Source organism: Chelonoidis abingdonii, chromosome 6 (genome assembly GCF_003597395.2).
Source record: "Chelonoidis abingdonii isolate Lonesome George chromosome 6, CheloAbing_2.0, whole genome shotgun sequence".
NCBI classification, from domain to species: domain Eukaryota; kingdom Metazoa; phylum Chordata; order Testudines; family Testudinidae; genus Chelonoidis; species Chelonoidis abingdonii.
In genome coordinates, this window is record NC_133774.1 from 1,699,969 (window position 1) to 1,725,746 (window position 25,778).

The window sequence follows — 25,778 nt, forward strand, 5'->3', positions numbered from 1 at the left end:
CCCAAAACCCAGAAACAAAGGCTTCCCTCCATCGAGATTTGTAAGTATCTTGTTTCCTGATTGGTCCTCTGGTCAGGTGTTGTTTGTTAACCCTTTCCAGGTGAAAGAGACATTAACCCTTAGCTATCTGTTTATGACACATGCAGACCCTCCTGGAGCCCCCAGCACAGGGGGCTCATTCCTGTAATGAATTCATTGCATTCTCAGTGCCCACTGGAGGGCGGGTTACCTTGTGTGAGCGATTGGACCATGCAGCAGGGATTCGTTTCCATGGCAGATGCACGTTGGCACAGGCAGTTGCAGTTCTCTGGGTTTTGAGCTCTGTGTTGGGCAGCAGTTACTGAGGCAGTCTGAGACACTGCAGAACCCACCAGTCCCCACACCCGGGTGGTACCGGCAGTAGAATGGATCTGGAGGAAGCAAACAGCTCCTGGCACCTTGTGGGTTTGCAAGAAGGGAAGTGAAGCTGATTAGTAGAAGCGAGGGAGGCCTGGGAACAGGCAGCTGCCCGTGAGAATGCGGATGAGGTTGGATTAGTGAAGGCTGGTTGGAGATGCCAGCAGGGGAGAGCACCAGTAGGAGAGTCTAGTGGGTCAGGGGTCACAGAGTGTGGCCAAGTCTCCTGTTCTCCTGCTGGGGAAGGACAGAAGAGATGTAACAAATCCTGCTCTCATATCCTGTGATCCCTGTCAGGGTGTCTTGTGCCCTCAGTCCCAGCCCAGGTCTCCCTGGGAGGGCCCACAGCCGCACTCAGGGAAGGACGGAGACACTGGGATGCTGGGGGATGACTTGAGAAACTGAAACTTGGGACCTGTGGGGTCCTGCCCTGGCAAATGAGGAAATGTCAAATGTGATTCCCAGCATAACAGAGAGCGCTGGGGTCTGGTGCTGCTGCCATCCTGGGCACAGTGACTGCAACAGCTACAATGAAGATCCATCCTACATTCCTGTGGTGGGTTACACCTCTCCCTGGGGTGCCACTGATCCCACCTGTTCCACCAGCCTGGACTCCCTCACACTGTTGCACTGAGCCAGACCCTCAAGCCTTCTCCAGCACACACAGGCAGGGATGCCCCCAGCTGCAGACAGAACACAGACACTGAAATCAGCTCTGCCTGGGAAGGCTTCAGCTAAGGATTTGCCCAGCACTCAAGTGCTCACCCCCTGTGGGATGCAGACCCCAAATTGCATCGTCTGGTGCTGCCCAGAGAACTGCACAGCGTCAGCTCAGGAAATTCACCCCTCCCTCAATGTGGAGAGAGATCTGCACAGCTTTGTACCTGCCCCCCCAAGTTATGAATTCCACAAACTGGAGGGTTTAGAGAAAACATAAACACCTTTATTAGCTGCACAAGATAGATTAAATGATTATAAGGGATAGCAACAGATCAAAGCAGATTAAGCTTATATTGCGTGTTTGTTTTATTTGCTGGGTAGGTACTAAAAAAACTTGTTACAAGCAGTATGTTCTCACCCTAAATGTTGTTTTAGGCCATCTGCAGAGCTTTTTGAAGGCCAGCTGCAATTTCTTGCAGCTTAAAACTCCGGGTATTTCTTTCACAGGCCAGACACCTTCCCAGCCTGGCCTCAGTCCTTCTCCTGCCCTTTCTCTTTATTTCTTAGATGTTCCCTGCAGTCGTCCTGAGCGGAGGATTCAGTGAAGAAGAACCTTGATTGACTCACTTCCCTGCCTTAAATAGATTTACACAGGGCGGGAATCCTTTGTCTTCAGTGTGATTCCCACCCCTCTCAGTGGAAAAATACTGGTATTCTATCATGGAGTCCAGTACCAGGTGACATGGTCACATGACCCTGCAGTGTCCAAGCAGCCATGAGACAGAGGCTGGTTGTAGCATCCCAGGAAAGTGGGAGATTAGCATCTTCAAAGACCTATTGGTCTCCCTAATGGCCCATTGACTTGTCCCCAGCTAGCCAGCCAGACGGATTGCATTCTGCCTGGTGCACGTTCCCCAGGCGCAAACACTTTTGTGGTTCAGACGTATAGTCCATATTCCTAAGTCTAGATACAGAAATGATCCATGCACACAAATAGGATAATCCTACTCAGTAAATCAATGACACCTGACATGTCTTGTCTTATGACACAATCATATCCCAATATCGCTATGAAAAATATGGGAAACAGTGTCACCACCAGTACCCCAGGGACAGGCTGTGCCGGGTTCAGGAGGAGCTGTGCCCTGCACTGTACCCTCCTCAGGCCTGGCACTGGGGACACTCTTCCCATCCCCCAATGTCTTGAGGGCAAGGATGCCCTGACTGGCACACACCAGCCCGCCAAACTCCTTGCTTTATGTGTGATCTGGGGTTCATCAGGGCAGATTGATCGGGTCAGATACAGCCTGGGGGGAGGGCCGGGGGAGTTCGTCTGAATCACTCCCTTGGAGGCAGAGTTTGGATAAATAAATGTGGGATCAGCAGAGCAGCTGCAGCCTGGCACTATTCATGGGAAGGCCCTGAACCAGCCCAGGGGCTCCCTTCTCCTGCCTGGCAGCACAGCTCCAAGGAGCCACATGACTCAGACCTCCCTTGGGCACGGCAGCCCACAGCTAGTGATATACTCTGGAGGGCTGGTGGGGGACAATGGGCACCCACCCTGCTCCTGGGCTGTCCCCACCCAGGGCAGGCCCAGCCAGTCTCTGCTCCCTGCCCATCCAGATCCCATCCCTCCTCCCCTTCTGCAGGGGGTGGGGGTGGGGGGGACGGTCCCTCCTCTCCTGTGCAGGGCAGGGAGCTCTGTGCATGGAGACCTCTGGGCCAGAGAGATGCAGATAAAGATGGCTGAATCCTGCTCTGATTTACCCCTGCAGCCTCGAGTAGGTGATGAGGATGGACAGGGCAGAGTTTGCCCCTGGCACCTAACAGAAGGGGGCCCTTGATAGGAACAAGTGCCCACTGATCTGGGTGCTGCTCTCTACTCCATGCGCTCACCTGGCTTGGGTGATTCCCATCCCTTCCCCTACCTGTCTGGGTGGCATCTCTTGGGGCAGGGACTGCGGGTGCAGCTGGAGCCGGGCAGGTCAGTGAGAGGGAGGAATCCCGCCCTGTTCAGGACCAATCTGGGGCAGGGGGCCAGGAAACAACCTGCCCTCGGAGCTCCCATGAGGAACGGCTGAGGACGCCTCCCACTGGATCTGTCACTCTGGGTGCTGGGCCCTTTCTGACCTGACCAGTGCCCCTAACCTGCCCTCTCTGCACCTCGGGGCACTGGAGCAGGTGCTGCTGCTTGGGACGTTCAGGACGTTTCCTCAGTCTCCGGGCAGGCCGCGAGGTGCTAAGGTGGTGACCAGGCTTCATCTCCAGCCAGGCCTCAGCCTCTCGTTCTTCCCGTCACAGGCACGTGCAGAGGAGGGAGCCTGGACACAAAACGTACGTTTCCCTCCGAGCAGACAGCGTTTCAGGTGAATGACACGGTGCTGGTGACGTGCGCAGGAGCCTGAATCCGGCTCGTTCCCTGCAAACTGCACAGAGCTGAAGGACCGTGGGGCAGTCTGGGGATATCAGTGGATCAAGTGTCTCAGTGAGTGTTCGGAGACTGATACAGCCCCCGTGCCCACCCCCCGGGCATGGGGCCAAACCTCCCCAGCCAGCCCAGGCATGGGGCTGCGGCCAGTTACAGGCAGCAAATGGCCAGGGAAACCGAGCCGGTGATAACCAGCCACTGGAGACCAGTGGTGTGATGGCAGGGGTGGGAGACCTGGGGTGGCAGTTCTGGGAGCCGTGACAATGGACAGAGAAGGGGGACCCCTCCCTCAGCCTGCCGAGAAATCCCGCAGGTGGCTGTCACCGTGGACCCTCCCACAACAACAGGCTCCCCCGTGCACACGGCTCCCACCAGGCCCTGAGGCGGCTGCTGCTGCGCTATGGCCGCAGCCTGGCAGGTGTCTCAGCTGGGCACTGCTGGGCAGCTCTGCGAGGAGCGAAGCTCTGAGGCCTGGAACTAATCCAGCATTTCTCAGGGTGCTTCTCCAGCACCGCTTCTGAGAGTAGCCAGGCACAGGCCTCCCGGACACCAGTCCCCTCCCTGCCCCAGACTCACTGCCCAAGCCTTCCCGGGTCGTGGGCCGTTAATCGTGGGCCGGCCCCAGCATCTGCGTGAACCCTGGGCCGGCTCCCCAGAGCCTGGGCCTGTCAGACCACAAGGGCAGAGCACCCCCATGGCCGCTCTTCCTGTTCCTTTCGCAGGGATGTGCAATGACTGGGTGAGGCAGGTGGATTGACCCTGCCACGACGGAGTTTGGCGTCGGGGCCGAGGTCGGGTGACCTGTCGTCAGCAGTTCCCAGCAGAATCGTTCAGGTGACGGCAAAGAATGAAGTCCGGGACGCTTCGATGGGATTTGGGTGCACACAAGTGTGTCAGTGAATGCGGGAGCCAGCCATGGGGCTGTCCGGGCGCGCTGGTTTGGGAGGGCTCATCAGGGCTGCTTGAGAGGCCGTAGGGAAGTCCTGCTGCAATGAGACACTTCCCACCCAAAGTTCCCCAGGGGGAGGCACGTGGATCGATCCCGGCTCCTAGCCCTGCCACCGTGGCAGGAGCAGCAGAGACCAGGAACACCGCCTCCCCACGCGGCCCTGAGCGTGTGCACGGTAAATGTACCTGAGCACGTGGGGCTGATCCTGAGAGGGGCGATTCTTGCAGCCCTCCCCCCCACCCAGCTCTTGTGGGCACCCAGCATGGTTCAGGCTCAGCCCATTTCACTCAGTGGAGTCTGCCTGGTTCCAGCGACCCCAATGCTCTGCTTCATTTACCACGGAAAAATTAAAATACCCAAAAACCTGGAACTCACATTGCATTTGCCCCCAAAGCAGTTCTACGCCTGAATGAATCGGTGACACTGAACTGCTCTGAGGGTATCGCCGTCACGCTTGTGATCAAAGTGTCAGATGGAGCCAGTCTGTCTGGAGTGAGACACCCACCTGCCAGCAGGTGAGTGCGGGACCCCCTGAGTCACTGTGAGCACAGGGCATTTATGTCCTGAAATTGGAAAAGTGTTAAATGATGGTGACAGCGCAGGGTATGAAGGCAGCAGTGCAGAGCAGCCCATCTGGGTGTGTGTCGGGGTGTCATGTGTGTGTGGGTATGGGCTGGTAGTGCACATACCGTGTGTGGAGCGCGCTGTGCGGGTGTGTGCCGTGTGTATTGGGGTATCATAAATCATAGATCATAGACTTACAGGGCTGGAAGGACCTCAGGAGGTATCTAGTCCCACCCCCTGCTCAAAGCAGGGCCAACCCAACTAAATCATCCACCCAGGGCTTTGTCAAGCCGGGCCTTAAAAACCTCTAAGAAGGAATTCACCACCTCCCTAGTAACCATTCCAGTGCTTCCACCACCCTCCGAGTGTGTTGGGGTTCGTGTGTGTGTGTCGGATGTGTGGGGTGGCAGTGCATATACCGGCTTGTGTGGAGGTGCTGTGTGTGAGTGTGTGTATGTATGTCAGGTATGGCTGACAGTGCACATACCGTGTGTGGCAGGTGCTGTGTCGGAGTGGCATGTGTGTTGGGGTACGAGGTGGCAGGTACACACCATGTGCGTGGTGGCGCTGTGTCGGTGTGCGTGTGTGTCACGTATGGGCTGGCAGTGCACATACGCGTGTATGTGGAGGTGCTGTGTCGGGATGTGTGTCAGCGTATGGGCTGGCAGTGCACTACCGTTTTTGTGGAGGCGCTGTGTCGTGGTGGTGTATGTTGTGGGGATACAGGGTGTGCAGTGCACATACCGTGTGTTGGAGTCGCTTGTCTGGGTGTGTGTGCGTGTGGTGTCGGGTATGGGCTGGCAGTGCACATACACATGTTGGAGTCGTGTCGGAGTGTGTGTTGTGTGTGTTGGGGACATGGGCTGGCAGTGCACAACTGTGTGTGTGGAGTGCTGTGTCGGGGTCATGTGTGGGGGGAGGTATGGGCTGGCAGTGCACATACCGTGTGCGTGAGGCTGTTGTGGACGATGTGTTCTGGCGGGACCCAACTGAGAGTGCCAATATCAGGACCAATTGCTCAAGAAGGGCAGTCACAGCCATGGCTGGGGTTTCCACCTCTAAGCAAACCAACCAGCCAGACAAAATGACTTCAGTTTCACCCCACTGGCTAACCACAAGTCACACAAGCAATTCCTCTTAGACACCCAGTCTCCCAGTATCCACACCAGTCCACAAGTCTGGGGATGAATGGTTATGAAAACCAACACCCCAGTAAAAGAAAAAGTGTTCTCTTCGATCCCAAAGGACCAAGCCCCCAGACCGAGTTAATATACACCTCAGATCTACCACAAATCACGCTGTTGCCAATCTTTAAATCTAAAATCAAAAGGTTTATTCATAAAGAAAAGATAGAGATGAGAGCTAGAATTGTGTTAAATGGAATCAATTCCATCCAGTAATGGCAAAGTCTTAGTTCAGGCTTGTAGCAATGATGTAGTAAACTGCAGATTCAAATCAAGTCTCGGAACATCCCCGCTGGGATGGGTCATTCAGTCCTTTTGTGCAGAGCTTCAGTTGTAGCAAAGTCCCTCCAGCGGTAAGAAGCAGGATTGAAGACCAGATGAATGAGGCCTCGCGTTAATTTTTTTCGTTTTCTATATAGGGCTTTCCAAGGTGTAAGAACACGTCTTTGTTCTTACTGTGGAAAATTACAGCAAAATGGAGCCTGCAGTCACATGGGCAAGTTCCAGATTATATCAATAACGTCACAGCTGTGTCGGGGCGTGTGTGTGGGTGAGGTATGGGCTGGTAGTGCACATACCGTGTGTGTGCAGAAGCTGTGTCAGGGTATGCGTGTGTGTTGGGGTGTGGGCTGGCAGTGCATATACCATGAGTGTGGAGACTCTGTGTCAGGGTGTCGTGTGTGTCGGTGTATGGGCTAAGAGTGCATATACCGTGTGTGTCGAGGCGCTGTGTCGGGGTATGCGTGTGTGCTGGGGTGTGGGCTGGCAGTGCACATACCGTGTGTGTGGAGACTCTGTGTCAGGGTGTGTGTGTTTGTTGGGGTGTGGGTTGGCAGTGCACATACTTTGTGTGCGGAGTCACTGTGTCGGGGTGTGTCTGTAGGGATATCGGGGTGTGTATCCCTGTGTTTGTAGGAGGGGCCGGGGTAGCGGTGGTGGTTAGCATAGGGCGGTTTGGGCATTTTCAACAGGGCGTGCTCCTCTCCTGCCTTCGAGACCCACAGAAATTGCTCATTCTCCGCCGGTCAGGTCTCCACACTGAGCCGTTGATGTCAGATCCCGTCATCAGCAAGGGCTCAGGCATGGCAGGGACGTGCCATACAGGGCCCTAGGCAGACGGACAGAGCTTAGGGGCAGGGGGAGCTGAGGCTCTTTGTGATCCAATAGGGAGCATGGCAGACTGACCGGGGAATGGCGTATAGTTTTACTGGCACTGTCTGCATGAGGCAGGGCCGCCCAAAGGATTCAGGGGGCTGGGGCAAAGCAATTTGGGGGGCCCCTTCCATAAAAAAAATTGCAATACTATACAATACTATATTCTCATGGGGGCCCCTGCAGGGCCCAGCACAAATCGCCCCACTTGCTCCCCACCCATGCGCGGCCCTGGGAAAAATAAACCTTCCGCATCTTGGCACAAACCCAGTCTTAAGAAAACTTCTTTACAAGGTATCACTGGTTCTCAGCATCAGCTAGTGCTAAAAGGCACTAAAGCTCATTAAAAGGGTTGGACAAATATTTTCCGGCAAAACTTTTTCTGGATCGAAAACTAGGGGTTTTAAAAAAGCAGAAAAAAATCATGGACAATGTCTGCTTTCATTCAAAATTTGTTGTGTTTTTTTTTTTAATTGAAAAGCTGAAATTAGTCTGCCATAACCTGAACGTGATTTGGGGTTTCAGAACTGTGTGGCCAACTATTTGCTGCTTGCTGTGTTTGATTGTTTAAAGAAACAATAAAAACAATTCTGCTAAAAAAAATCCAAAACTTTTGAACCACCTCAGCTTGTGACCAAATGCCTGAGCCCATCCAGTGAGAGATTTTTCCAGATTTCTGATACTCTGCTGGCTTCCTTGACTCATATCTGTCTCCATAACTTTGGATTCGTTTAGCTTAGAACATAAGAACGGCCGTACCAGGTCAGACCAAAGGTTCATCCAGCCCAGTATCCTGTCTACCGACAGTGGCCAATGCCAAGTGCCCCAGAGGGAGGGAACCTAACAGGCAATGACAAGTGATCTCTCTCCTCCATCCATCTCCACCCTCTGACAAACAGAGGCTAGGGCACCATTCCCTACCCATCCTGGCTAACAGCCATTAGTGGACTTAACTTCCATGCTTATCTGTTTCCTAGAGACTGGCTCCGTGGGGTCCCTCGCAAACTGGAGACGGTTCCTGTGGATTTGTCTTTAATAGAGCTTATGTACATACTCCACGAGCTGAGCATTTGAGCTTGTTCCAGAATCTGGGATGAGCCTATGTTGTGAAAACTGACATGCTCAAAATAGCACATGCATGTGAATGGACGCAGGGTGCTAAAATTAAATTACCCAGGGTTCTCAAACTGGGGTGGGACCCTCAGGGGGTCACAAGGTTATTACTGGGGGTTGTGACCTGTCAGCCTCCACCTCAAACCCTGCTTTGCCTCCAGCATTTATAATAGTGTTAAATATATAAAAAAGTGTTTTCAATTTTTAAGAGGGGGGAGTCGCACTCAGAGGTTTGCTATGTGAACGAGGGTCACCAGGACAAAAGTTTGAGAACCACTGAATTAACCCCTCTGAAGCCTCAGGGAATGCAGGGGAGGGGGGTCTCCCTTGGTAGGGCTGGGAAGGATATTGCTCTTCTCATGTGATCCCTCCCCCAGTGACTAATTTGAAATGAAGCTACCCTCCCTGACATGAATCTCCCTATGGCACTGAAATTAAATATAGACTATAATTTGGCATTTGAGAAGTGAAAGGGATGTAGCCCTAATGGAAAAGCTAACAGCTTGGCTCCTCTGCAAGCCTCAAACTGCTGAATGAGCTTTAGGGTAGGGAAGGTGCCTCCCGAACAGCCTGGCCCTGCCCCCTATCCGACCCCCACCCACTTCCTGCCCCCGACTGCCCTCCCCCTCAGAATCCCCGACCCATCATGCTCCTTGTCCCCTCACCGTCCCCCAGAGACTCCCCCCAACCACCACCCCAGGACCCCACCCTGCTGCCTGTCCCTGACTGCCCCGACCCCTATCCACCCCGCTGCTGAGTCTTGACAGACCCCTGGAATGCCTACAATCCAACCCCCATTCCCTGTCCCCCTGACCGCCCCCCCAACCTCTGCCCCCTCCCTGTGCCCTGACTGTCTCCCGGCCCCAGCCCGTTACCCCAGGTCCACCCTCACCCAGAGCCTCAGCGCACTGCATCCAGGAGCGTCCCTGAACAGCTGCAGCGTGGCTCTGGTGGGGCCCCTGAGCTCCTCCCCGTTCAGAGCCGCGTGGTGAGGGGGCAGGGCTGCGAGCTGCAGTGGGGCCTGAGCTCCCTCCCTCAGCCTGGAGCTCCGAGTCCTGCCCCTCACCAGGCGGCTCAGCGGGGAGGGGCTCAGGGGCCCCACCGGAGCCACGCTGCAGCTGTTCAGGGACGCCCTTGGATGTGTTGAGGCTCTGGGAGAGGGGTGGAGGTGGGGTCGGGCCGGGCCAGGGAGGAAACCTTGGTCGTTCCCGTGGGGGCCCCTGCGGAGCCTGGGGCAAATTGCCCACTTGCGCCCCCGCCCCGGACGGCCCTGGCATGGGGATGGGAAAGCAGGGGATGACTTTAGGTGAGGGAGGGTGTGAAGAACTGGGAATGTTCTTAATGTTTGCTCTGAATACAGTGTTGGTGCCTCAGTGTCCCCTAGGCAGTTCTTAAGTATCTAGGTGGGTGGAACAAGGGTGTGTGATTGCTGCAGAGCAAAGGGCCAGTGCACCTAAATGCCTGACACTCTGTCTCCTAACAGCTGATAGCCTGGGCCCCTTCTCTGCAAAGGTGCCAACTGAAGGTGTTGGAGACAAAGAGGTCAGGTGACCTCCTGGCCCAGGAAAGAGACAAAGCCCAGAGAGGAGAGGCTGGAGGGGGTTTTTAGTTTTGAAGCTGGCCGGAAATGGAGAGGGACGCCCAACAGGGCTTGGGCTTCCCAACAGGGCTGTGGTGTCCCTGGGGGCCCAGATGGACCTAACTAAAGGGGGTCCTGCTGTCTGTACCTGCAAGACCTGTCTTGGACTGTGTTCCTGGCGTCCAAATAAACCTTCTGCTTTACTGGCAGGCTGAGAGTCGTGGTGAATCGCAGGAAGTGGGGGTGCAGGGCCCGGTGGCTTCCCAGGACCCACCTGGGCGGACTCACTGTGGGAAGCGCACGGAGGGGCAGAGGATGCTGAATGCTCCAGGGTCAAACCCAGGAGGTGAAGCCATGTGAGCTTTTTGCCCTGCAGACAGTCTGCTCCGAGGGAGAGGAGGCTTCCCAGAGTCCTGCCTGGCTTGGTGGGGAGCAGTTCCAGAGCATGATGAGTCGACACCTTTGCTGGGGAAACTGGACAAAGGAAGAGAGCCTGCTGGAGAGAGTTTTGGTTTCAGTTTTGGGCTGGCTGGAAAAGGCAGGGAACCCCAAGTCTGAGGCCTAAGAGCCTTGTCCCAGAGGGACGTGGCTGAAGGGTCCTGGTTGTACCTACAAGCCCTGCTTGGACTGCGTTCCTGTCGTCTAATAAACCTTCTGTGTTACTGGCTAGCTGACAGTCACGGTGAATCGCAGGAAGTGGAGGTGCAGGGCCCGGACTCCCCCACACTCCGTGACAATCAGTTCTACTGAGACTCCTAGAGCTGCCCCCAGGAGCCAGAGCTGCAGCCTCTGTCACTGTGCCAGTCCCTCGACATTATGGGTGGGGCTCCATAATGTGCAATTTTTTACCTGTGAGGGTCATTCCCAGGGGAACAGCCGCCCCAGGGACGGGTGACGGTCTCTGACACATGAAGCGTTTATATCGAGAGTGGCTGCTGCCTTTCTAAAGATTCACTCTGATTCAACCACCAGTTACTGAGTGTAACAGAGTTGCTGGCAGAAGGGGAGACGATCCTCCTGCAGGGACCCCGGGGTGGGTCTCTGGCCTGGACAAGGCAATAGGTCAGACTGGATGGTCAGAATGGGCCCTTCTGGCCTTGACACCCAGGGAAATACAGCGACTCAGTTGGGCTGACTCACCTGCACTCACCCTCACTCACCCCACCCCTGAGGCCCCGAGCACGTGTGAATCCTGTTATTGATAAACTAGGCAAATACAATTTAGATGGGGCTACTCTAAGGTGGGTGCATAACTGGCTGGATAACCGTACTCAGAGAGTAGTTATTAATGGCTCCCAATCCAGTTGGAAAGGTTATAACAAGTGGGGTTCCGCAGGGGTCTGTTTTGGGACCGGCTCTGTTCAATATCTTCATCAACAACTTAGATGTTGGCATACAATGTACGCTTATTAAGTTGCGGACGATACCAAACTGGGAGGGATTGCAGGAGGGATTGCACTGCTTTGGAGGACGGGTCCAAAATTCAAATGATTGGACAATTGGAAAGTGGTCTGATGGGTAAACGGTATGAAGTTCAATAAAGACAAATGCAAAGTGCTACGTTAGGAAGAACAATCTAGTTCACACGTACAGATGGAAAGGAGAGCTGTCGTTAAGGAGTATGGCAGAAAAGGGATCTGGTATTATGGACACAGCTTAATATGAGGTCAACGGTATACTTGTTTGCAAAAAATGCCAAAGGTGATCGGGATACATAACAGGTGTGTTGTAAACAAGACATGGAGAAGTCTTTCCACCCTACTCCGCTGGTTGCCTCAGCTGGAGTATTTGTGTTCCAGTGGGTGGGCACCACATTTTCAAGAAGATGTGCGAGAAATTGGAGGGGTTCCAGAGAAGCGCAACAGATGATTAAGTTTGAGCAGACTATGAAGTTAGGCTGAAAGATTGGGTTTTGTTTAGTTTTGGAAAAAGAAGTGGAGTGACGATGATAGCAGTTTTCAGGTATTAAACAGGGTTGTCACAGGAGGAGGGAGGAAAACTTGTTCACCTTCCCCTCTATGACCAGGAAACACGAACGTGGGCTTAAACTGCAGAGGGGATTTAGTTGGACTTAGAAAAAGTTCCTAACGTCAGGTGTGGTTAACAGTGAGTGGGAATAAATGTGCACCTGGGATGGGTTGGTTGGATCTCCATCTTGGGTATTAAAGAGAGGTTAGTAGATGTTTCAGGGATGTCTAGCAGTATTTGGCCTGCATGAGTGGGCAGGGAACCGCATGACCTCTACGATCCCTTCCAGGCCTGAGTCTTGAGTTTAATGGAGAAGGGCTTGTGTAAGTGATCACAGGGAGTCGATCCTGGTAACCCCCACTGTGGTGGTTGGGTGCCATGCATGCTGGCTCGTCAGGCCATTAATGGTGTGGGAAGCCGCATATGTATTTGAAAACTCAAGAGTCTCCTCCCTTGTTCTTTAACATAAATGCTTGTTGACATATCCATAGTGGACTCCGAGTTTGCAGTTGCCTCGAGGATTTCTTAACTGTCCCGGGCTCGCAGACTCTGACGCTCGGCAGGACTGGCGCCCCAGGCGTTTCGTTGCCCCTAGGTGCCGGCATTTCGCGCCCCTCCGCGATCTTCCAGCGGGCTCGTGTTGAGCTGCTGCAGTCATTCTGGAGGGCCGTTGTGATAATGGCCAATGCTCTTGGTGGAGCTACGGCGGCTGCCTGCGGGCGGTCCACAGAAGCGTGTGCAGAAGCCGACCATCCCGCAGCTTGGCCACTGCGCGGCAGCTCACCGGAGCGTGGAACCAACGGACACTCTGCAGGCATGCCTGTGTGGCAAGTCAATGGAGCCACCTTTTGCCGCCCCAGCAAAAATGCCCGCCCTGAATAATCTGCCGCGCCCCTAGGTGATGCCTGGCTGCTAAAATGCTAGTGCTGGCTAGCCTGGGGGTTATTAGCTGTCACCGCCTTGGTGATAAATTCACGTCTGTGTCAAAAATGGGAGCCGGCTTGTCTGGAGTGAGATACCACATGCGGCGTTAAGGTGAGCCCCCCCGGTCACCGAGCACAGGCTGGACTGGCCAGCCAACTCCGTTTGGGACGCACTTTGGTATCTTCCGGAGCCAGAGGTTTCTGCCCCATAATTCTCTGTGTTCGTCCTTTGGGACCTCTCAGCCTCTAGTATGGGGACCTAACCCTGGTTCAATGCAGGGCCCTGAGCCAGGGACGCCACCTGTTTCCAACGCAGGCCCTGGGCCCTAGGCCAAATACAGAAGGGAGGAAAGGCCGCGACTGCCTGTCACCAGCGATTTCATGTTCTCGCTTTCCCAAGCCCTTGCTGGCCGGTTCTCAGGGCTCTTGGCTAGCTCTGCTCCAGGATCACGAGTGGCAGTAGCTGCACCTTCCACCAGGAACAGGGTCCACAGAGACTGACATGTTTTTCTCCAGGAGGGTTTGCAAAGGGCAGAAACTTGGCCGCCCCGTCGGGTCTTGCTGCCTCTGCACGGACAAGAAGTCCGTGTGGCCGCGGAAGAGCATGTTTCTGGTGACCTGTCACCCAGGCAGTACGAGGGGGGGCGACCCGGGCTTGGTCTGGGTGCGATTAAATGTATGTGTACCGGAGAGCGGCTTGGCACGCGTCTGGATGGGACACAGGAATGTGAGCTTACTGTGGACTGTAGTTCTGCAACAGAACGGGCTGCCAGGGCGGGCCTGGGCAGGAGTCCAACCCTGGGACACCGGGGAGCCTCCAAAGAGCCCTGCAACTCCTGGGGGCGCTTATGTTCTCGGAGTTATTTCAGCTCAGACCTTCCGAAGCGGCAATGACTAGGACCAGGCGCCAACTCTAACATTTTTCTCGCCACAAGCAGAAAAAAAAAAAAAAAAAAAAAAGAAGCACCGCCCCGCCCCCGCGAGCATTGCGCGCCAATCACCTGCCCCGAGTGTGGTCGTGTTCTACGTTGCCCAAGGTCCGTGCCCCCGAGCGCTATGTGTATGACTCTAATCCTCCCGCCCCCTGAGCACCGACCGCGCCGCCCCAAGTCCCGCCTCCCGAGCGCCCCGGTTTGGCCGCTGAAGCCCACCTCCCACTGAGCACATGCGCCAATCCAAGCCTCGTTGCCCTGCCCCCCAGCCGCCCCCCAGTCCAAACCAAAAAAAACCAAAAACAAACCCTGAGCGCTGCCCCCTCTAAGGCTGCCACCCCAGCCACGTGCCTTGGTAGGCGATTGTTGTTTGTCTGGAGCTGGGCCTGGAAGGGGACATTGCCAAGCGAATGTTGTGGGGCCAAAGAAAGCCTGCCGGGGGGGAGAGGAGTGGCAGGGCGGGGAGAGGTGCGGGGGTTATAGCTGTGTTGGAGGGCGTGTGAGGCGATGTCTGTGGAGGTATCAGGTGTGTGTGTCGGGGGTTGTGTGGCTAAGTATTATAGCGGGTGGTATTATGTGGGATGTGTGTAGGACTTGGAGGATATACACAGGTGTCTGTAAGGTGGGGATGATGTGTGTTAGCTTGTAACGGTGTGTATTGCTGTTGTCTGTGCGATGTAGGAGGCGTGTAGGTGTGTCATTGTGTATCAGGGCATAGGCGGCCAACTTCTTCAGTTCCTGGCGGGGGTGCTCAACCCCCCACTCTTCCCCAGGCTTGAATGCTCCAAGGAAAGACCCAGGAGGTGAAGCCGTGTGAGCTCCTTGCCCTGGAGACAGTCTGCTCCAAGGGCAGAGGGAGGCTCCCCAGCTCCTGCCTGGCTTTGTGTGGGGAGCAGTTCCAGAGCATCGCCCAGGGACTCCGTGACACAGAGTTAATGTGCAGCCAGGCCATGAAGTATTCCCTCTGCCCAGCAGGGAAGTTGTGCCTAAAGGCTGAAGAGGACAGACACAGTGGGAGCCCGCCAGACCCCCCACCACACACACACTCAGTTCCCCAGCCAAGCGTGTGGTGTTGAATCCTGGGGTGGGTGATAAATGCACTAGTCATGTTGTGTATTTGGTCATCTTGGTAATAGAATCTTGTGTTGCTATGGCAACTGAGTTAGATTGTTAGGGGATAGACTGCTCCAGGGTTTACAGCTCTCTGGATCTCCAGTAATTTCTTCCTAAAGCGGTTGCCCCCAAGGATATAACAAGTCACGATCATAACGGCCCACGGACGTGAAATCCGTAGGAGAACAGCAGAGGTGAAAGTAAGCCAGTCTGGTTCAGTACGGCGTACCGGCAAGAGCCAGTACGCCGTGCGGGACCACACCAGCTTCTGCAGCGGGGATTTAAAGGGCTCTGGGCTCCTCACCACAGTGGGCAGCCCAGAGCCCTTTGAATCTCACCCGCGGCTCTGGTGGCCGGGCTGGATTTAAAACGCTCAGAGGTCCCTCCGCTGCGGGCAGCCCAGAGTCCTTTAAATCCCGCCTGCGGCTCCGGCAGCCAGAACTGCGGTGGGCATTTAAAGTGCCTGGAGCTCCGCGGCGGCCCAAGCCCCGGGCCCTTTAATTTGCCCCTGAGCCCCAGGGGCTCCCAGCCACTTCTGCAGCTGAGAGCCCCGGGTTGATCTAAAGGCCCTGGGGCTGCCGGCCACAGCTAGTGCCCCAGGGCCTTTAAATCTTGAGAGGCCACGCCTCTTCGGGTCGAGGCCACGCCTCTTCGGGTTGAGGCCCCGCCCCCTCAGGACTCCGGCAGTACCGGTAAGTCCTGTAAGTTACTTTCACTCCTGGAGACCAGCCAGCCAAGCCCAGCCCAGCCCCTGCGGAGGTGGCAGCTGGCAGCCTGTGGCGTGGTAACAGCACACGTGGCTCTGCCAAGGTGCCCCGAGAGGCCCCTGTTCAAAGCGTGTCTCAGCCCCCTGACCCCCATCTCACTCCTGTGTACAGAAAAGTGTAAAGCTCCAGACACCCGGGACTCCAGGGTCCAGTTCGCCCTCGAGCAGCAGTTTTACAGCCCAGGGGACTCGGTGACATGGAGCTGCCCTGCGGGGTACCGGCCCTCGCAGCCTGACATCAGATGCACTAGACAGGGGAGCCAGAGTGTCTGGAGTGGGACAGCCACCTGCACTGGTGAGTGTGAGCCCCTGGGGTCACCGCAATCACAGGGGTCCAGCATCCCTCCCTCTAGCACCTCACAGCTCCCGAGTGACTGGCCTTCGTGCCCCCCTGCCACTCTCCTGGTGCCAGCCCCTGGCTTCCAGGTTGGCGTCTCAGCCTGTGTCCTAGAGAGGGGTGTCCCCTTGTCTCTGGCGCTGGCAGCCTGATACGAGTCTTCTTCTGCCAACACCCTCTGCGGTGCAAACCCTGGGCCAGCCCCAGCGAGGGGTGAGCGCAGGGTCCAGGGGGGCCAGTGGGGGAGGAGGGAGGCAGGGACACTGGCCAGACCCAGCAAGGGGTGAGCGCAGGATCTGGGGGGGTCAGTGGCAGAGGAGGGAGGCAGGGACATTGGCCCAACCCAGCGAGGGGTGAGCGCAGGATCTGGGCAGGGGCCATGAGGGAGGGAGCAGGGCCTGGCCAGATCCCAGCGAAGGGTTGCGCGAGGTCTGGGGGTCAGTGAGGAGGAGGGCAGGAGATCAGCCAGACCGCAGCGAGGGTGAGTGCAGGATCCGGGGGGTCAGTGGCAGAGGAGGGAGGCAGGACACTGGCCAAATCCCGACGGCTGGGGCTGCTGTGGGCCCCGCAGGGAAGCCCGGCAAGGAATCAGGGCAAAGTGAGGCAAGCAGCAAAGCAAGCGAGAGTCTGGCCCAGCGGGACATGGGGGACAGGCTGAGATGCGCAGGGGGAGGTTTCAGAGAGTGAGAATCTGAAATTCAGCCCTGTGGCCGTGAACCCCAGCTCCTCGGCCACAGGGAGGGGCCTGCTCTAGGGGAGGGTCCTCGGGCACGAGCGCCCAGCTGAGCGGGCGCAGGGCTGGGGAAGGGGTTCTCAGGGGCCTGGATGCTGTTGGGGCACAGAGGAGGGAGCAGATGTTACCGGCAGGGGTGCCAGGGGCTGGTGCCAGGGCAGGTGGTAGTTCAGGAGCACTGAGACTTGGTATGGGGACACTGGGGCAGGAGCTCAGTTTGCCATAGTGATGTGTGCAACACAGGGACCCAGAGGGGTGTGTTGGGGGGTGTTCGTGGTCTGGGGTGTGGGCAAGGGACATTGCTAATGTGGGGAAGGGGGAGATGCGATGGATCAGGGCCACCCAGAGGGGGTCAAGTGGGCAATTTGCCCAGGCCCGGGCCCCGCAGGGCTCTCACACGAGAGTTTTTCAGGGCCCCTGGAGTGGGGTCCTTCACTCGCTCCGGGGACCCTGGAAAACTTTCTTGGGGCCTGGGCCCCCAGAGCTTCTTCCACTCTGGGTCTTTGGCGGTGGAGGATCCTTCTGTTCCGGGGTGGAAGAACCCCCTGCCGCCAAATTACCGCTGAAGACCCAGCTCTTCGGCAGCGGGTCCCGGATGGGAAGGACCCCCCCACCGCCGAAGTACCGCCGAAGTGGTGGCTTTCTGCCGCCGAAGACCCCAGGCCCCCTGAATCCTCTGGGCGGCCCTGGATGGGATTGAGGGGCACCGGCCAACAGGTGTCAGCACCCCCCAGGTGACGGGGGTGGGGCCCGGCCTGGGCAGATGGGCTGACGGCCCCCTCACAACATTTTGGGGCGGGGGCGGTACCAACACTGGGTGCCCCCTTCCCAGGGTAGGACGCAGTCCAGGTCGCTCTGCTGGGAGGGGAGGACACAGTTGTCCTGAGGGAGGGATCTGCCGAGACTGGACTTTTCTTCCCCTCCAGGGGTTTGCACAAGGGCAGGAAACTGGCCCCCGTCCGTCTCTGCTGCCTCCCCACAGACAGAGTTTGCCGTTGGCGAGTGGGTTCAGGTGACCTGTCGCCCGGAGCAGTACGAGCGGAGCTCGGCTTGGGTGCGATGTACGGAGACGACTGGGCGCGTGGAGTGGGACACGAGCCGTGTGAGCTGTGTGGGTGAGTTCTGCACAGACGGGCTGCAGGACGGGCTGAGGGGATTTGAACCCAAGACCCGAGCTCCCCCGTGAGGCTCTGTGCAGGCGCGAGGCCAGTGGGCCTCAGGGAGCTGGATGGGGTGGAGGTCTCTGCTCTCGGTGACATTACCCTGCTGTCAGGAGAGCAGCACTGAGGGGCCAGTTCCCATCTCAGGTCCCCAGCCATTGGGGTGGGCGTGTGCCCTGCCTGACCCCTTGGGCCCTGGCATGTGTCTGAGCCAGGAGAAGCTCCAGGCTGGGCAGAGGGCGATGCCCCAAGGACATAAACCTTCTGCAAGGAGCCTTGTGCCCTCACCGCCCCCACCATGAGCTGCCTGGGTCAGCCTCTATCCCTGCCGGGTTCTTCCAGGGTGTTCAGACCCCTGGTGCTTCCACCAGCGGCTGCGTCCATTCATGGCCCTGACATATGGGGGGGAAGTGAGCCCTTGTGGGGACCAGTGAGAGCCGGGAAAGCCTGGTCAGACCCCCACCCCCCCAGGGCTCCACAGGCCGGGCCTCGTGCTCCGCCCCTCATTCTAAATGGCCCAGGCGAGGGGGCGCCAGCCTGTCTTGGGGTGATTATCCCCCAGCCTGACGTCCCCCAGCCGGGCTGTCCCCAGCCCTCACTAACCCCAACCCCCTTCCCTCTGGCAGAGAAGTGCCCCAGACCCCAGTGGGACCCCAGACTCCGGTTCGTGCCAGACCAGCCGTTTTATGGCTGGAATGAACAGACCACGCTGAGCTGCCCTGGGGGGTTCCAGCCTTCGCTCTCTGTGATCAGATGTGTGAGATGGGGTCAGACCCGGAGTCACTGGAATGCCTGGTCTGAGTGGGACTGGGGCATCAGGCGCCGTATCACAGAGAACGTTACCTGTGCAGGTGAGTGAGGACACGGCAGCTCTCGGCACTGGCCAGCTCCCTGCTCACGCGGCTGGAGACCCAGCTGGGGTGTGGGGTAACTGAGAACCGTCTGGGCACAGAGGAGCCCACGAGGCCAAGGCACAATGGGGTGGGGTTTTAAGGGTATTTTTTAAAGACTTGCAGCACTTAGAGCCGGCTAAGCGGCCTTGGGCCCAGCCAGCCCATCCCCAGGGCAGGATTGTTCCCAGCGGGGGGTTCCCCAGTGATGTGAGTGGCCCAGTGTTAACCGCTCCCTCTCCCCTCCCCCCCGAGAGGATTCCACAGCTGGGGGACAGGTCTTTTCCCAAACATTTTTCCTGGTGTTCAGTGTAAGCTCTCCTCGTTCCACTCAGTGCACCCAGCTACAAACCCACAGGCACGAGGGTGTCTGCAGACTCAGACAGACATCACCGAATCACTCACACTCATGGCACGTTTTCAAGTTCTTCTCTGCAACTCACAGGGCTAGAGCATTGGGATTGTCGTCATCCCGTGACAGGGCCTTAGGCAGGCGCCTGCGGTGCCTGGGCTTTAAACCAGCCCTGCCCCAGGGCATGTCTGGCCCCTCTGTCAGGACCCACGCCCTGGTAGCCCAGCAGCAGCCCCTATTTTCAACAAGCCCAGAATCCACTGTGAGTGGCCTCTAGGATAATAGACTTTAATACTGGACCCTCCAGCACAAGTGCTGGAACCACCCCTGCTTTGCCCCTTTCCCCCAATACCCCACCCCATTTGCACATTGCTGTTCCCCTGTCTCCCCTGCCTGGGTGGAGAGGGACTCGCCGGCAGAGCCATTGCTGGGAGCTGCAGCCTCCCGACGCAGGTAGGAGGCAGCCTCGGCTGAGGAGAGGTTGGTGTGGGTGGTGACTCAGCGTCTCCCTGCCGCTCTCACCCGCAGTAACTGGACTTCGTATGTCCGGTGAGTAGATATGACCAGACACTGTCAGGTCCCCTTTTCGACCAGACTTTCTGGTTCAAAACCAGGCACCCAGCTACCCTAGCGGTCTCTGAAGTGGCTGGAGCTTGGCTTGTGGGTGGAGCTTAGAGAATGCCATAATTCCCCCCACTCCAGCTGCAGCTCTGATTATCCCCCATTTTACAGAGGGTGAAACTGAGACAGGGCGGTCAAGTGAGGGTTCCCAGGTCACCCATCAGAGGGGTAGCCGTGTTAGTCTGCATCTGTAAAAGCAGCAAAGAATCCTGTGGACTAACAGACATTTTGGAGCATGAGCTTTCATGGGTGAATACATGCATCTGACGAAGTGGGTATTCACCCATGAAAGCTCATTCTCCATAATGTCTGGTAGTCTATAAGGTGCCATAGGACTTTTTGCTGCTTTAACAGGTCACCCAGCGAGTCAGTTGCAGAGCTGGGATCAGAATTCAGAACCTCCTGACTCCCAGCCTCTGAGCTCCCTTCTCTTTGGCAATACCTTTGTGGGAAAAGGGTGTCCGCATACAAACACAGTGTTCCCAAGTGGGCATGTGAGAGCTGTCTACACACGGTGCCATTCTGATCCTTTACATTATTAGTGATTGTTATTTGTGATAAGTCTGTTTGGTCTCCCAGCTGCACTGGCCTTTCTAGATGCCCAGACAGTCCTACTGCAAACTCACGTCTCATGCTCTCTGCTCTCTCCACGACTCTGAGCCGTTCCTGCTCCCCCGTAGCTGTGGTACAGGTTATTCTCCCCAGCTGCATCAGCTGCATTTCCCATGTCGACTCTCCTGCTATTTCCAGCCCAGGTGTTAATCTCTCCCGATCCCTTTGGCTCATTTCTGCTCGCAACTCCTTCCTACTAAATGACACCTGTGAATTCCCTTGTATATGGTCTGTTCTTGCCCTCAGACCTGTGCCCTAGACACCTCTCCCCCCTCGTACTTTGCCGTTTCTCACTCTCCTGGTGCCAGAACCTCTGCTTTGGCCACAGAAACCCGGGATTTAAACCAGTGGGTCGGATCCTCCAGCAGCTTGTAGCCATGAAGCAGCAGTGCCCAGTGTCACAGAGTCCCCGGGCGATGCTCTGGAACTGCTCCCCACAAAGTCAGGACTTTGGGGAGCCTCCTCTCCCTTGGAGCAGACTGTCTCCAGGGCAAGAAGCTCACATGGCTTCACCTCCTGGGTCTCTCCTTGGAGCATTCAGCATCCTCTGCCCCTCCTTGCGCTTCTGTCACAGAGAGTCAGGGCCCTGCATCCCCCATTTCCTGGCGACATTTCACCGTGACTCCTCAGCACGCCAGTAAAGCAAGTTTCATTTAGACGACAAGGAACAACCAGTCCAAAAACAGGTTTTGCAGGCACAGGACAACAGGAACCCTCCCAGTTAGGTCCTATCTGGGGTCCCAGGATCACGCAACAGCTCCCTTGGGGGGTACAGAGCCCTGTCTGTCCTTCCTTCCATTCCCCAAGCCGGTTCCTGAAACCCTCTGTCTCCCCCCACGCGTCTCCTCCCCCCCAGCCTTAGTTCCAGCTCCCCGAGCCAGAGGTGTGGTTGATGGAGTAGGGGCTGTCCTTGTGTAGGGAATGGGAGAAGCAGGGGAGGACTTTAGCGGATGGCACGCATACCCGGAGCCTGTAACCTGAGTTAGGCGAAGGGAGGGAACAGGTCAAACACCTTGGGCCCGGAAGGGAGGCAAAGGAAGGGAGTGCCGGCAGGAAGGCAAGCTATTTTGAGATTGGGTTTGGGGGCTCGTGTGGGCAGAATTTCAGGTATTCCTAAGCTGGGATCCAAGCCCACCCTGAAAAGCCACGAAGGACTCGATGGAGGGACCCTGACTGGTGCCTGCAAAGCTCTGCTGCGTAACCTGCGTTTTCTTGTTGTCCAATAAACCTTCCTGTTTTCACTGGCTGGCCAACGAGTCACTGTTAATCCCCAGGAAGAAGGGTGCAGGGCCGGACTCCCCCACATTCCCGTGACAAGGTTGTCCACCTGGCCTCTATGTTACACTGTTTCTCTCCAGGACCGGCGCTCAGGGTGTTTGAGCGGCGCCTAACCGGTGGGAACGGCAAATTTCGTCCGGCCCCACATGCTGGTCCCGCGGCTCCAGTCGGAGGTTCCGCAGTGGTGCCTGCAGAGGAGTCCAGTGTGCCTGCGGGTGGTCGCAGCTGGCAGCCGTGCGAGCAGCCAACCAGTCTCAAGCACGACTGAGGCAGCTCCATCCGAGCCCGTGACCAGCGGAACACCCGCAGGCACCAACTGGCGGCCAAGCTCCATCGGGAAGCTGCCCTGCCCGCCCCCTCCGGCAGCGCTCTAACCCACGGGACACCTGGGCTGCGCGGCTGCCGCGGTAGGCGCCCCTGAACCCAGGTCAGAGCACCTTCCCCGCGGCAGCTGGCAAGCCTGGGGTTTCCCTGTGCCAGGGACCCCTGGGCTGCTGGCTTGCCAGCGCGGCGCGTGACCCCGGGGACAACCTGCCTACCGCTGCTGCGGTGGGCCCTGACCCGGGGACACCCTGGGCTGTGCCGGCTGCTGCAGCGGCGCCCTGACCGGGGGACCCCCTGGGCTGCCAGCTGCTGACACAGCGGCGCCTGACCCGGGGACACCCTGGCTGCCGGCTGCCACGGCAAGCTCAAACTCCTCTCTGTCCTACGCAGGCAAGGGCTGCTTCAATCCATTCTAAAAAAAAAATTGGGGGCGCTTTTTGGCGACCCGCCAAATCTTGGCGCCCTAGGCAACCGCCTAGTCCGCCTAAATGGTTGCAACCGGCCCTGCCTCCTCCTCAACGACCAGTCCTCCCATCCCCCAGTGGCAGATCGTCCTTCGCAGGCCAACATCCCCACTCAGCCATTCCACAGCCCACAGTAAGAGGCGCAGGCCCAGTTCCTCACATCAGCTTCCACAGCCCAAACCCGCCCCAGCGGGGTCCTGGGAAGCCACAGGGGTCCTGCACCCCCACTTTGCATCCAGACGTGACTCTCATGCCAGCCAGTAACAGCAGAGGTTTATTCAACTGAAAGGAAACAGGGTCTAAACAGAGCTTTGTAGGGTACAAAGAACTGGACCCCCTCGGTCTTGGTCCATTCTGGGGGGCAGTGACGCCAGAACCCCGGACGTCTGCACTTCACTCTCTCCGTCCCCAGCCAGCTCCAGACTAACCACCCCCTCCAGCCCTCCTCTTCTTGCTCAGCCCCTTTTCCCAACTGGAGGGGCCAGGAGGTCCACCTGATCCCTTTGTCCTCCCACACTTTCCAGCTTGGCACCTTTGGCAGAGGGGGGGCCCAGGCATCAGTTTGCCAGGAGACCAGAGTGCCAGCATATTAGGTCACTGGGCCCTTTGCCTGCAGCATCACAACCCCCTTATTCCACCACCTAGAACACTTCAGAGCTGCCTAGGGGGCACTGAGCGCACCAACAAGTAATTCAGAGCAAACTTAAGAACATTCCCGTTCATCACACCCTGCCTCAAAGAGCGTCCGCATGCTGCGCAGGGGCTGTCCATGGAGCAGAGCCAGCCAGAGGGCTTGGTTCCGGCTGCCCTTCCAGTGGCAGGCCAGGGCAGGGGCGAGCCGGCAGGACGGGGTGAAGCTGGGAGCCCCGCCTGCACTGGTCCCAGCTGCAGTTCACCCCCTTGGAGCTGACACAGTTTGATCCCTGGATAGAATTTCTCCTATGTGTGGCCAGCCAGCGGCCGGGCCAGCGCCTTGGCGGTCAGTTGCACTAAGCAGGTCCACTGCAGCGGAAGGGAAGCCACCGGGCTCCTAGCAGGCCACGGGGCTTTAGACTTGGCACCTCTCACTGGTGACTGGCACCACGCCGAGCAGATGTTACTGTCGTGTGGGCAGCAGGGGCAGCCATGTGGTGGCATCCTCTGTGGCCTTCACCGCCAGCAACCCGCTCCATCAACTCCAGACTGGCCCAGCAGGGCACGGAGGGGCTGGCTTTTGCCGAAGCGGGGCGCCCTAATTCACAGGCAAATAGAGATAAATAGAATAAAATGTGGAATTACATGTGCCCTGAATTATTAACAGAGAACACGGCCCTAGGAGACTCAATCCCAGCATGCACTCTGCTGCCGCTCGGACCACATGCCTGCAAGCGCACCTGTCAGTCTGCATGGGCCTGCACGTCCCTGTCTCACTGCAAGCGTCCTGTCCCTTGGGGCCAGGGAGCCTCCAGATCCCAGTCCCCGCAAAGGGCCGTGTCCTGCTGGCTGCAACGACAGAGGGATACCCATCGGCAGACGGGGTAGGGAGGTGTGCTTGCCTGGCAAGAAGAGGACAATCCAGGCCTTGGATCAGAACCCTGAGACTCAGTAGGCGACACTGATGGTAATCCGTGTGTCCCTCGTGCCCGTGCTTCCACCCGGAGCTCAGAGGTCGTGGCTCGGCCCTCACCCCACGGTGTTGGGGAGCAGGGGCAGTGTGACTGGAACCCTTGCAGAGCTCTGTGTGTCTGGAAGGGGCCAGGAGTAACCCTCATCAGCTGGGCTTATTCTCTAGTGAACCCCCGGATCACCCAGGGGCCCACCCACCACCATCAAACTGCACTGGACTTGTGAGCCCCCCAAATCCTGCCAGGGCAGCTGGAAGATACGGGCCCAATGCCTGCTGGATGGACCCCTGTCAGGCCCCTGCCAGAGACAAAGGCTCACCAGAGAGCAGCCGTTACAGGGACTGGATGGAACAGTAACATGCAGCTCCCTGCACCCCTTCACCGCCTACAATGTTACCATCTTTGGGGGCTACCCAGCGACCGGACCACCCAGCACTGTCCTCTATAGCCAGCAGGTCACCACAAGTGAAACAGGTAGGGGAGCGGGGGAGTCATCCCATGGCTGTGAATCCTGGGCTTGGTGCTGACCATGGGGGCAGATGGATCCCTGTTGCTCTGCAACTCCACCTGCCTGTCCGAGCAACTGAGCAGGTTTAGCGGGTGATCAGGGCCCTGCCTGGGGGCAGGGGGCAGGGGGCTCCCCAGAGCAAACAGAGTCCCCCAACCCCGTCTCCCTCCCCATCTCCCCAGACAGGCCTGTGGGGTCAGCCTGGAACCTGAGGCTCAGGGGGTGGATCCCACAGGGAGTTTGGGGCTCTGAAGGCCCAAGAGTGGGGGTTGGCAGAGGACTCACTAGCTGTCCTAGCCCAGCTGGTCAGCTGCCCACCTTCCCAGTAATCCGTCCATCCAGTCCAGTCCTGGTACTAAGCCCCTCAATGTGGTGTCTGAGCCCCTCGTGCAGCCGGAGCAGGGACAGGAGTCTGTGTCTCTGCTGCCAGGGGCTGCGCAGGAGGAGCTGTAGGACGCTGCCAGCTCCTCATGCCCAGCCAGGCAGCACCGGCCAGGAGAGGTGGCAGGGCCTAGCCCTCGCCCTCCTGCTGCAGGGACCGCCCAGAGCGCTGATCCCTGTGCCGGGAGCGCTGATTCCTGTGCCGGGAGTGCTCTGCACACGGGGGCCTCAGGCCCGGTCAGTGACTTGGTATTCCTTCGCTTTCAGCCCCAGACAAACCCGAGATCGAGCTGCTGGATCCCAGCAACAAAACCCTCAGGTGGAAGCAGCTGCTGCCCTGCAAAGGGGAGATCGTCGGGTACCAGGTACTGGGACAAGTGACTCGCTGGGCAGCCTCTGGAGAGCGTTTCAGCTCAGGGCACGGTCTGAGTGGGCAGGGACAGCGAGAGAAGGAGGGAGCGTCAGGGGGCATCATCCAGGTGTCATTAACCATCACTGCTGCCCCTCCCGGAGCACTGATCCCTGCCCCAGAGCGAGGGGCACCTCGCCCCCACTCTCCAGCTCCCCCCTGGCCCTCCCTGAGCTTTCCCTCTTTATGGCCAGTTGGGAGTTTAAAACTATTCAATCCCTCCTGTCTCCAGGATTGCATACATCTTGCTGCGTGCCCCTGTGCTGCGGGCTCTCACCCAGCTCCTACCTGGTACAGCCTGCAACTGCGTGCCCCTGTGCTGCCGGCTCTGACCCGGCTCCTGCCTGGTACAGCCTGCAGCTCCGTGCCCCTGTGCTG

At 57.6% G+C, this 25,778-nt stretch overlaps 1 protein-coding gene across 2 annotated transcripts in view; it reads left to right on the plus strand.

Annotated features, from left to right (window-relative positions):
- The window catches only part of LOC116831143 (uncharacterized), a 52,427-nt gene that overhangs the window by 8,687 nt on the left and 17,962 nt on the right, over positions 1-25,778 (plus strand). The window contains exons 2-4 of one of the 2 annotated variants that reach the window (XM_075067508.1): positions 15,840-16,022; positions 17,724-17,912; positions 18,584-18,808. In XM_075067508.1, coding sequence (XP_074923609.1) covers positions 15,840-16,022; positions 17,724-17,912; positions 18,584-18,808 — 597 coding nt within the window. The remainder of the gene's footprint in view (positions 1-15,839; positions 16,023-17,723; positions 17,913-18,583; positions 18,809-25,778) is intronic. The other variant, XM_075067509.1, reaches the window with a different exon arrangement.